General features: G+C 37.4%; 1 protein-coding gene across 4 annotated transcripts in view; it reads left to right on the top strand.

Moving 5' to 3' along the window:
• The first annotated feature begins 1,588 nt into the window (after positions 1-1,588).
• Positions 1,589-13,280, top strand: part of LOC127421928 (ras-related protein Rab-30) — a 188,575-nt gene continuing 176,883 nt past the window's right edge. For 3 of the 4 annotated variants that reach the window (XM_051665156.1, XM_051665155.1, XM_051665153.1), the window contains exons 1-2: positions 1,752-1,900; positions 3,485-3,583. In XM_051665156.1, coding sequence (XP_051521116.1) covers positions 3,497-3,583 — 87 coding nt within the window. In that variant the 5' untranslated portion in view covers positions 1,752-1,900; positions 3,485-3,496. Of the gene's footprint in view, positions 1,901-3,484; positions 3,584-13,280 lie in introns of all 4 variants that reach the window. The other variant, XM_051665154.1, reaches the window with a different exon arrangement.

Genomic DNA, 13,280 nt, shown 5'->3' with positions numbered 1-13,280 from the left:
CAGGCAGAGAAGAAATAGTAAAAGTTTGTCATTTTGAATGTTCACTTCACATCCAGTGTCTACAGACAGACTCAAGCTCATGTGCCATCTGCCTTGCACAGTGTAGAAAGGGTGTCATTGTACTGTCAGCTGAAAATAAGAATGACCCTGGGTTAAATTTTCATGTATGAAAAGTGTTTAAAAGTTTTTATTTTTGATGCAAACAAATTATTTCTTTATTATGAGAAAGAATACAGTTTGTAGTTTTTTTTTTTTTTTTTTTTGCAGGAATGCTATCCTTCAAATGTTCTATTCATGGTAGGAAGACTGGACATTTTCATGTACTTGGAATATTACAAATAAACATTCCAAGAATGATATTGTGAGGGAAAATAAAGTTAGCAAAATGTAAAAAACATTACCCTTTCAATGACATTCTAAGTACAAGAAAATTGTAAAATTGTAATGTTAATATAATGTTTAAATAAACATTTAAACAGTGGTATATTGTGGGGGAAAATAAAGTGTGAAAAATGTTTTAAACCGTTTATTTTTTTTTAACCTTTGAATAATGTTCTAATCACAGTAAGAAAACTGGACATTTTAACATTCATAGAATATTAAAAATAAATGCTCAAAGAACGTTATATTTTGGGTGAAATTAAAAGTTAGGAGAATGTTGTAAGAATTTTTTTTTAACCTTTAAATAATGTTATAATCACAACAAGAAAACTGGACATTTTAACGTTCAAACATTCAAACGCAACATTTTTAAACAACATTTGGAAAATGTTTTTAGAACCTAAATTTGTTACCTGGGTTCATGATGGCAGACTTTGATCAGTTTCCGGGTCACAGGCTCGAGGACGGAGGAGTGAGGAAAGGACGATGTACAATTTAGAAAATGAAAAGTGAGAGAGGAGTAGACTATTTTATTGACATGAAATGCCACTCCTGCATTCCAATCTACATCTTAAAGCATGTTTTCATGAGTTGAAAGGGAGGCTAAACAAAAAGTTAAAATGTGACGAGACTGCAGTATACCAAACAGACTCGTGCAGCGCATGCAAGCCATTCGCGCATCACGAGCTGGCAACGCTTCACTTTCGGTTAATCGCACAAGCCAACGCTTTGCTTCGGTCAGGCTGTGCAGATGACAGCCTTCATTCCGTGTTTCATTTGTTTCTTTTTGGTTACACAACAATACATGATGTTATAAGGAAAACACCACTATTAATCCATGAGATTTCGCATACAGGTACAGTACACCCTCCTTAAGCCATGGTCACATGCATTGACCAGGAAAAAAAAAATGGCACTTCATGTCAAAAAGGTTGCCGACCCAGGCACTATATCAACGGACCCTGGTGACAGCTTTGTTCTTCTTCTTCTTCTTCTTCTTCTTCCTCCACTCAGTGGTGTCCTCTGGCGTTCTGGAGCCAAGAAAATAGAATGTTGGTTACATATGTAACAAGACCCCTTTAAAACCAACCAACTGACAAGCCTGAATAGGATAGGCGACCTGCAAACCAGCCAAACAGCTTGTTTTAGCTGTCATTAATAATTAATTAATTTCATTCATTCATTTAGCAGGGTTTGGCTAAATCCCATAATTCGGTGCGCGTTGGCATAGAACTACAAATCAAAAAATGCACCGCTCCATTACTTCCCCGTGTTTTCGGGTTCGGCTGTAAGTGGGGAAGCGGCATGATGTCATGGTAAAAAAAAAAAAAAAAAAAAAAAAAAAAAAAAAAAAAAAAAAAAACCCGAAGGAAACTCTGCGATTATTGTGCAACACTGGAGCCGAAATTCTGCCGAGATTGCTGGCGTTGCAAGATTGCCAGTATCGTTTATGTTAAATCCCGGAAGAAAAGACTGCATGCATTTGGGATAGAAGCAGTTGGGGTGAATCCCGTCTTTGGTAAGTGTAAAGATTATTTAAACTGTGATCTGTAATATGCAGGAGCTTGTGCAAATCATCCTGTTGCTAACGCTACATAAAGAACACCGTACCTGCTGTTTTTAATTAACTCTAAGTTAAAACATATTAACATGGGCAGTTTGCACAATTTACTGTCTAATACAGTAGACATCGTTTAGGCCACATTCATGTCCTTTTCTTGTCAGAGATAGTAGTTACTGCATATCCTTTCCTCTTTCCCTATTGCTGATCAATAAATTTTTCTTTTCTAATCTGTTATTTTATTAGAAAACTGCCCTAAATGCTTTTATTTATTTATTTTTTTATAATCCTAACTCATATTACAATATTACATTGCACAATATTATTCTATCTTTCCACACATTCCAGGAAAAGATGTGATTGTTAATCTAATTTGAACATGTTTATTTCAGGATCATAATAAAGGGATGAAAAAAAGGGTTTGTGATTCATTCAATGAGAGTTAAAAGTTTGTAGATGGACTATGTGAAGTATGCAATGCACAGTCAGGTGAGGGGAAATAACATGGTCTTTAAAATAATTTAAGTTTACTTTATTAAGCAATGGAATCAAGATTTTTAGTTGTGCTGCAATTTACTACTATTCTGATAATCAATTGATCTGTCAGTTATTTGTTTGAATAATCGATTCATTGGACCAAGAAGCCAAATTTAATTTTCAGCATTTTATGAAGCATGCAATCCATATTATTTCACATTTTCCAGTACTTTCTATCAAACAATGAGCAAACCGAAGGATCTATGCCACACATTGTGTGCAAAAAAGGTTTGAAACATAATAAAAGAGCACATACCTAATATGACCTATACAGGCTACAATTAGCCTACTAATTTATAATAACATTGGTTGTCTTAATGGTTAAACTTTTTAAATTTTATAGATTAGCCTTTTGCAGGCCTACTTTTTTGGATTATCATATGAACTAGGCTACATAGAAATGTATTTTTAAATAAAATGTGTTTCCATTGGTGGGGACATGGTTGCACAGTGATGGAGTGTTTGCTTAATTCATACATTTATGCTCAATGTACAGTTTTCAAATTGAATTCTTTTAAGATTCTTATGCTCATGTCTACCCTAGTCTCAATGAAAGCTTTTGAAAGTGTGTTTGCCTGTGTATGCATGTGTGTTGACAGGCTTTTGGGAGTTTTTCTTTACTCTTCCTTTCTTTATTGTAGTCCTCTCAGGATCCCACCATAGGCCTTGGCAACAGGCTTTGAGAACATGCATAGCAAGTTCAGAGTCACTTAGAAACAAACACAGCAAATGTGTTGTAGATCTAATAATCTAATAAATAAATCAAATAAATTAAAGAATTCAGGGGGAAAAAGGTCCCTAGAGATAGCAGGTGCAGTTTATTCTCTCTTTTGTTCACAATAATACTGTACATCATTTGTTCAGTAAAGGCTATTTTTATCAGTGGAGGAGAAATGCTTTAAGAAATGGGCCATGATGCTTTAGTTTGCATTGCACATGGGTTCTTACACATTATCCCCTCTCTCTCTCACTCTCTCTCTCTGTCTTCCATTTATTTTCCGATAGCTGAGTGTAAGCATGGAGGATTATGACTACTTATTCAAAATTGTGCTGCTAGGAAATGCTGGAGTGGGCAAAACCTGTCTCGTCCGACGCTTCACTCAGGTTTGTGGAATAACTCATTTAATTTCTCATATCGTAAGAACACAAGAGGTTCGTCATTGTGTATTCAACAAGCAAACAAACAGAATGGTTGTTAGGACAGGGCTTGCAAGGCATTTTATGCTTAATCAATGTTCTGCAATTAATTCAGTTCCCTTAATGTGCAGATTTCATTCAGACTTTTTTGTAGATAATTTCAGTTCCATTTCAAGTCGGTCACTTCGACACTGCGTCAGTTGTTGATGCTATGGGAAGCTCCTCCCAGAGGTGACCATCTCTGAAGCCCTTTAGTATCACAGAAATGTATTGGCAGATGGTGCTTTATGCTCCGCCTCCAATGCAGTGTCATCATGAGCATATAAGGTGGAGCTTAGCGCCATTTCTTCCCCCCCCCGCATACTTTATTTATAAACATATTGCAAAGTTTTCCAACATTTCAGAAATTAAAATTCAACACTTGACCATATAGAGAAAAAGGATAAAAGAAAAAAAGAAAAACTAAAGTGCAATAGTGTTTCCCCAACAGAGTGCAAGACATACATAAACACACCATAACCCCAACCATTTACATAGAATTACAACAACCTAATCAAAAACAAAACGTCAATAAATAAATAATAATAAAATAAACAAATAATAATAAAAAAAAACATTTGCATTGTACATAACAGATTTGTATTTGCACTGTACATAACAGATTGTATTAGATTTGCACTACCCATGTGTATGTGTGTATGTATGTGTGTGTCTGTACGTATGTGTATAATTAGTTTGATTTTTTTATTATTATCTATGTCTTGCTGCTGTTTTTGTATTGTTTTGTATTGTTGTACACTGGAAGCTCCTGTCACCAAGACAAATTCCTTGTATGTGTAAGCATACTTGGCAATAAAGCTGATTCTGAAATAAAAAAAACAACCCTTGGGCGCCCTATGATATTTTCCATCCAGTGTGAGGTGCATCAAGAAAAACTAATAAAGTATAAATATTTCTACGGAGCATGTTCACTGGCTGGGGGAGAATAAGAGTCAGGACAAAGGGAGTCATTTTTCAAATAAGCACTGCAAGAAAAGGCACATTTACCATTCACGCCAGCGCACAAATCTGTAAACGAGACTATTCTGACCATTTTTGGATATGTGCTCTGGCGTGTCTGGTTTCCTGACACTGCCAGAAACTAACCAATCTATGTGCTTTTCAGTCCACACACCACCACAATAAACCCCCACAAAAGACCAGACACATTTACTCACTTACCGTAAATCTCCGCACTTTCCAGAGCACGAGCATTTCAATCTCCGCACTTTCCAGAGCACGAGCATTTAAATCTCCAGAAACAACCACTCACTTTAATAAATGTCTATATATGACTGTGCACTGCACATATTTTAAATGCTAAAATACCACTGGCCTTCAACACAAAATGCTTCCGATTACATAATCAAAAAATAGTTTACCCAGAAAGCCTCAAATGCAGCAAGACACATTATCAAAACTTCATTTTATTTGTCAATAAAGCCACAACTGCAGCAAGACTGCAACATTTACTTGACTATTTAAATTCAGTAATTTAAAAAATTTAATTTCACTTTAAGAGATTCAAAGTATTTTTCAAATGTTTATAAAAACAATATCTTTGCAAAGGAGTCATTGACCTCATGGTATTGGTTTGCTTATGAAACATTTAACAGGAAACAAACTTTAGCAAAACATTGAACTGCTAAAATTGAACTGAATTTTTTACAAATAAATAACACTTTTGATCTAACAATTATAAGACTCTTTCACGTCCATGGTATAATTATATGTATGAAACTGTCTACAGGAAAATTGAGTGACTGTCAATAAATGAAGCAAAACGTCAAACTGAATAAGTGAAACCAGGTCTGCACGATTTGGACAAAAAGTCATATTGTGATTTATTTTGGAAAATATTGTGATTTGAAATGCGTTTGATAGACAAAAACACGTTCAACTGCCAAAAGGCTACTGGGGTTTCACACTTGAGTTCTCTTAAAAAGAACCAAACTGAGACATTTTTTTCAATTCACCCACAAACAAATAAATATATAAACAGTGAAAAAAAAGTTGTACCATCCTGGCTGTACCTGTTTTTGTCCATTTTGTGATAGGATCTTAGTCCATTAATCATCATCATTTAGCTTTAACCCAGTCAACTTGAATATTAGGGATGCTCCAATCAGGATTTTAACATCTGATACTGATCTCCAATTTTCTTTTCATCTAATTGTCCGATGCGGATCATTTAACTTTTTATCAGCAGCTCTGTCAAAACTGGTTATATGTTAGCTTTCTGCTCAATGTCACTGTTAACTAAATTTCCCTGTTGTTAATACCATAGTTTTTGTTGTCAAAAATACTGTTGGTTGGTTGAATAATTAAATAAACTTACAATATTCCATTTTACTCTTTACTCTAGGCCTTAGAAACAAGTAGGCTTATTAAAAACTATCTACTGTATATAAAATAGTCCTTAAGAATGAGGCTTAATGTCAAACTGAAGTTGAAAGTGAAAGTTTTGGTGAGTTTGTCACCATTTCATAAAAAAAAAAATAAATAAATAAAAAAAAACATTATTCATTATTTTATTTTAACAATGCATTATATTATAGTATCTAAATAATTTATATAGATTTATTAAATTTATGTTCCTATAAATTTTGTTGGATGTTGGTAATATTATGGGGCTTTTCCACTTCACGGTACAGCTCGACTCGATTCTGCTCGCTTTTTGGGGTTTTTCCACTGTGGATGGTACCTGGTAAATTTTTTAGTACCACCTCGGTTGAGGTTCCAAGCGAGCCGAGCTGAAACTAAATGTTACGTCAAAACCCTGCAGATCACTGATTGGTCAGAGAGAATCTTCACTACCAGCGTCACTGGATTTGCGACACGGGACATCAACCCGCTAGTTTTAAAGTTAGCAACAGCGATAGCAGTATCATTTGTTCACGTGACTTTCAAATTGTAAAAAGAAATGGCTGTGCGCAAAACCACGCCGTGGTCAATAAACGAGGTGCAGACGTTCCTCTCGTTAGCAAAGAACGAAACGACGCAAAACGAAAAAGTCTTTCAGGAAGTGTCTCAACTGTTGGCCGCACACGGCTACCACCGGATCTACCAACAGGGAAAAGTAAAAAAAAAAAAACTTGAAAGTGACTACAGAACCATCAAGGACCACAACAGCCGGAGTGGTTCAAACAGAAGAAAGTGGAAGTGGTTTGACCAAATGGACGCTATCTATGGCAATAGACCGGCGAGCAATGGGGGGAGAGTGCCCTGGACACGGCCACGGCGTTGTTGGAGTCCACGATGGAGGATGGTACGTTTTGTTACATTAACTCTATATTCTGCTTGAAAGCTTCACTTTATTTAGTTGACCAGCTACTGGAAAGCTTGCTTCTAAAATAACCAGGCCAATTTAACTGTTACACTTGTGTAAAATCACCATGCAACAACTGCTTTATGCAGCACAATGAGCTAGTAGCTAACAGCTAGCGGTCGTGTTATTGTTTATGGTCAGTAATGTTTGTGTCGCGTTTAAGATGATGTCACGGCAGTAGAGACGGCGCAACTATGATGAACTCTCTTTCACACACACCTTTTTAAAGTATTAACTTTAAAATATACATAAGTGTGAAATATAAAAATGTAAAACCTTTATATAAACGTGTAAATGTCATCTCAAAGGAGTCCTCCACTTCCAGAGAAACAGATGATGTGCTTGACATATGCTCGGGAGTACATCCTAAATGCTCCATTCCAGTCACACCGTCCTTCCTTCCAGCATCCCATCCTCTTCATCACTCATTTGACTCCATAAATTTAGTTATACTGCTTAATAAATAAATAAATACGCCACCTTTCTTGAGGAGCAGTCGAAAACACATCTTACATTCTCTATGTGCAGCAGCTCCCCCATTCAGCACCATTTCATCAGAATCTTATCCTTCAGGGTCGCTATTTCATCTCTCTTACTCAGATTGCCTGATCTTCGATTCATCATTGATTCAGCACACCTGCACACACAGCGGATTATTGTGTACTTCCCTGTCATGCTCTGACGAAGCGCATGATGCACAAGACGCTTCACTCTCGGCTCTCCTCCTTTCTGAAGGATGACGCCGATCTCTAGCCCTGAGGGACTACAAGAGGGAGGCGTGCGAACAGCACACTATTCTGAAACACTTCATGACCGCTTTAATGACCACTTTAATTTCTGTATCGGCTCTTTGTCGTTCCCTCAAATCCTCTCCAGATAGATGGGGGATTATTTGGAGTCCATGGTATTCTTCATGTTGGAAACTTTTGGGTAGAGCGTCTGCATAGAGAGCCAAAGTTTCAACTAGAGTTAATGAGAGGTATTGAGGTACAGACTTGATATCTTTTACAAATGGCTTTAACTGCCTCAGACAGAATGGTTGGTTGTTCTGCTTCTGCTAAGTGGTGGAGTGAATTGTCTGATTCTCTCTACTTCTCTTTGAGATGCTAAATCATCCATGGGCCCATCATGTGGACGTCTAGACAGTAATTTGCAGTGACAGCCCACTTGAGTGCTAAAAATTCTAGCTTATGTGCAGGGTATCTGACTTCACTTTTTGTCAGTCCTCTGCTTGCAAAAGTGATGACTCTCAATTGTCCTTCTTGCTCTTGGTACAGTGCTGCCCCAAGTCCAGTGGTACTGGCATCGGTGTGCAACACGTTTGGGAGTTTGGTATTGGTGAATCTCAACACAGGAGCAGATGTGAGTTTATCAATGATAGTGTTAAATGCTTGTTGACACGACTGCATCCATCTCTCTCCAAATTGTTATTGGGATTTAAGTACTGTTTGTCTTTATTAGTCTCTTTCTTACTGCCTTTTTGGAGTGGGGGATACCCTGTAGTAAGGTCATTAAGGGGCTTGGTGATCTTAGCGTAATCTTGCACGAACCTTCTGTAGTATCCGGAGAACCCGAGAAAGGATCTTAGCTCCTTGATGTTCTTGGGTCTTGGACAGGTTTTGAGCGCTTCGATCTTTGTTGGGTCTGTTTTGATTCCATTCTGGTATACTATATGGCCTAGGTATCTGACTGACATCTGAAAAACTTTCAGTCCATAAAGTTTCAGTCCATATTCTCACAATTGTTTGAGATCTTGCAGTCGGGACTCGTGTTCAATCAGAGTCTTTGAAAAGACTATGAGGTCATCAGTGAAAACAAGTCTGTTGAGATCTCCCATGCACCTCTCCATTAATCGCTGAAACATGCTTGGTGCGTTTGTGATCCCTTGCGGTATCCTGTTGAAATTCCAGAATCCTAGGGGACACACGAATGTAGTTTTATGTTTATCAACCTCTTCCATCACAATTTGGTAATAGCCTGATTTAAGATCGAGAACTGTGAACCATTTTGAGCTAGTCAATACTGAGAAAGCCTCTTCCAGATTTGGCAGGGTGTATTTATAGTTTGGGAATTTAGCTTCCTGAAATCAATGCACAATCGCACAGAATTGTTGTTCTTCCTCACTACTATGGGGGATGCAAAGGGAGATTCTGACTCTCGGATGATACCAGCATCGAGAAGCTCTTGGAGATGTTTTCTGACTGCATCAACATATTGAGGGTGAATCGGTTGTGCTTGAAGGGTGTTTCGTCACTGAGTTTGATGTGATGTTTCACTTTGTCAGTGTGGCCATAGTCAAGATCATGCAAGGAGAAAACATCAGGCATGGAGTTCAACAAATCTGTTAAGTCAACAGGGATCTTTGATATGACAGGTTTCATCTTTCTCCATTACTTGCTGGATGGCATGCACTTCAGCTAGAAGTGTTTTTGGAATAATCACCAGGTCGGTTTGAGTTTCGTTTCTAAGCACAACTGGTAGCTTGTCCATTTGGCTCCATCGACCTCCAACAGATGATCCAATGGCCTCAAAGGATATTGTGATAAGCGCCTTTCATAATAAGACTGAGGAATCGTGGTCACTTGAGATCCTGTATCCAAGAGAAAGTTCACTATTTTTCCTTCAATAGTAATCCGAACAGTGCATTTTGTTCCCACTAGTCCTAATGGTAAGCCATGGCAGGGGGTTCCGTTATGAGCATGCTGTGTGAGTGTTTGTTTATATTTGTTAGGGCATTTATTTCCTTTTCCAGTCTCCATCCACCCTGTGACAGACTGCCTTCAGTTTAAACACTGTGTGGTTATGTCATTCTGGAGATCCCACTGAGCCTGTCTTTCTCTCAACTTACTCTGCTTTTCTTCCACACTAGAAGGATTTGGAACATTTTCACAGTTGATGGCAAGATGACCATCATCTCCACAATGGAAATATTGTCAGTTAGTCATTGGTACCGTGTGTCTAGGTGGCTCATTCACATCTTGATCAACTAGCTTGGATTTAGATACGGTAGGAACGTCTCTTGAATGAAGAAACTTCTCAGAGTGATGTTTCTGTATTCTTGGAGCAAAAATTTGGACTTGGAGGCACGATATTTGCTTCTTTAACTTAAATTTAATTTACATCATGGCTCTCTTTCACAATGCCTTGTTGATGAGAGAGGTCAGCAGAGAATGGCCAGACTGGTTTGAACTGACAAAGTCTATGGTAACTCCGATAACCACTCTGTACAATAGTGGTGAGAAGAATAGCATCTCAGAATGCTTTTCTGAGATGCGGGTTGGCACTGTTTTGGTGGTACGAGGGGGACCTACACAATATTAGGCAGGAAGTTTTAATGTTGTGGCTGATCGGTGTATATTAATGAACCAAAATAATTTGCCATTACGCAAACATTAAAGTGAATTGGAGAGCTTTGCTTTCACTATCAAAATAGCTTGTATTTTCGTGTGAGTTTGGTGTGAACCTCAGCAAATGGCGCACTCATCACAGCGCTTCAAAGCAGTTCATCTTCACACACTCTTCAGAAGCTGCTCTGACTGCGGCCGGTTTCATTTGGAGTGCTCAGATAATGACGTGGTCATGGTAATCATGGTTTTTCTATATTTACTTAATTCCCTTATTTGGACAGAATGTGAGTACAATTTTAAAGTTCACGATAATCACGGTTAGATAAAATAATCTCGATAAGGTGGTTATGTAATGCAGCTGAATGGCAAGCCTCAGCTGCATTACATAACACAGGCTACGGAATCGTTTGGTTTGCTCGCCGTATCCAAACACCATTTGATACTCGAGGATATTCAGTGCAAGGACAAGACCAATAGCGTTGAAGCACAGAAGTTGTCGCATCCAGTTGAACACATTCTAGGGAAACAGAAAGAAAGAAAACAAAACAAAAATATAGCTGCAAGCAGCGATGACGGGGCCAAGCACCATGGGTCCATTTCCACTTGGTGGCTTTCAGAAAACAATGCATGATGGACACATCAACAAATCAAAATTAATGTAAACTTTGACCCTAATCATACAATGTGTAATAGATATATGCCATCATTTCAGTTTGACTACAACTTCATGTAATTTAATCCGTTGCCATGACAACACTGTTAATGCTATCAAACATCCCTTCAAAATTTTCCATCAGCAGTGTCTAAACAATTTTGAAGCGATTTGGATAAATGTAAGAGGACTATTTCAAAGTCTGTTGTAAGTGCCACACCTCCTGCTGCCAGTTGGTGGCGCTATGATTGCAACCCACAATAGCCACATCCATGTGATTAGCCCCCAAGAAAATGAACACAGAAGATATGAGACACTTCCTGTTTCCCTATTTTTGCCATTAATTTAATGCCTCGCCATGGCAACCGTTCAATATATCAAAAAATATGTTCATAATTTTGATGTCTTTGCATAATGTGGTGACAGTCCCATGAATCCCCAAGGAGGAGAAGAAAAAGCTTTCTGATCTTTTTATATTATTGTTCTCAGTGCTTGAAGTAGAAGACAAAAAGTGCAGGTATTTATCTCACCTAACACACAAATAAAACTGTTAAAGTTATGCATTTATTTACATTAAAATCGTATGCAATTACATTACAAGGGGTATTTAATTAACATTTGAGTCTGGCTATAAATTCCTTAAGATCTGGCTAAAGAAAAAACATAACACCCTCAACTATAATAGGTTTTGATTTAATTTTGAAAATAAAAACATACAAAAGGTTATTGTTTATGAAATCTGAGGAAGAATATTTAGACCTGCTTAAGTCTATCTTTGACCATATCAACCCACAACAATGGCAATCTAATGTGGAACTCTCTTTTTACATAAAATAATGTAGCCTAAAACTGAAAAAAAAAAAAAAAAAAAAAAAAGAGCATAATGTCTGTTTTTCCTTTTATTATTATTATCCTCCCTTTCAGTGAGGGGACGATTAGCCTTTTCTTGTCCTGCACACATTAATTTACACACAGGAGCCATATAATTGTGCAGATAATAAATAATCATAAGAAACGATGAAAAAACTGATTTGATGATGTTCAGGATTGTGAACGCTGACACACACCTATATACAACTAAACTCTGTCAGGATTTATGCATTGGGAAGTTCAGTGTCACTTCACATAATCTATTTATGAGCACTACAGAAAAGAGTTGAGAATAAAATAAAAATGTTCTTGTATTTTTTTTTAAGCTTCAGTTTTCTTCATCGATTTATCTTTTGTGAAAAAAGGTTGTGCATATAAGCTGACATCACTTCTGTAACAGCTTTGACATTTCTTTTTAAGTGTGTAGTTTTGACTGCACCCAGCAGATAAACAATTTGCATAAATACAATAAGAATTGAATAAGACGTGATAAAATGCACTCACCTAAAAGTTGCTGGTTCATGTTTTGGAAAAGAGTGTAACTGAACTATGCCCAGACAAGCTTAAACATGGGCGCTCTGGTCCGGAACTGGACCATGGATAGCTTGAAGACCGCCGATGCTGTTGTTGCATGTGTTGAGTGTTATTAAACTCACCACTGTGTTTTGCGCAGAGAGGGCTCAGATGTTTACCACAGTGATTTTATCAAAATCATTTAGAAATTCAGATAAAAGTGATTGGCTGGCCTCATTGAATCACAGACTTGCATTAAATAAATACATAACATCGTACTGGGAGACTCTGAGAATTGGTGGTATGCAAGAAAACCTGACAGTGTTCTGACAATCTGTGCTTTCTGCTCAGGGTTTGCTACCAGCAATGAAAACAATGATATGTAAAGCCTAAACTTGGGTAGCACATGTCGAGGCATGGGAGAACCTGTCAGTATATACTACAACAGCATTTAAAAGTGTTAAATCTAGGTAGCACATATTGTCAGCCAGATAATACCTATCAGGATGTGCTACCAGCATAACTATCAGATCGTGTGATGTGTAATGGCCGTTTCACATCACAATCGGTGCGTGAGCAGAGCTTTTTTTTTTTTCGTCATCCATCATAACATATTTGAGCATTCACATCGAAAGCATCAGAAGCGTAGTGTGAGCTGCAGTACAGTTGGGGTTTCGGCTCCTTCGCTTATTTTTGCTGCTTCGCTCGTGCTCAGTTAAAGTGACCGTGCACTACTGATGGAAAAAATGTATGTGATTTGACACAAAAAAGTATACAATGCACAGAATAAGCATATATTAGTAGTCTAGTGTGTCTTTATACTGTATGAATTAGTGCACATCTGAAAAAAACAAATATAAAGAAAAAAGAAATTCCAGGAGATTTAACAATTTAAACCAATTAAAAATGTAATTA

This window comes from Myxocyprinus asiaticus, chromosome 31 (genome assembly GCF_019703515.2).
Source record: "Myxocyprinus asiaticus isolate MX2 ecotype Aquarium Trade chromosome 31, UBuf_Myxa_2, whole genome shotgun sequence".
In the NCBI taxonomy this organism is placed as follows: Eukaryota; Metazoa; Chordata; class Actinopteri; order Cypriniformes; family Catostomidae; genus Myxocyprinus; species Myxocyprinus asiaticus.
This window is presented reverse-complemented; position numbering and strand designations above follow the sequence as displayed.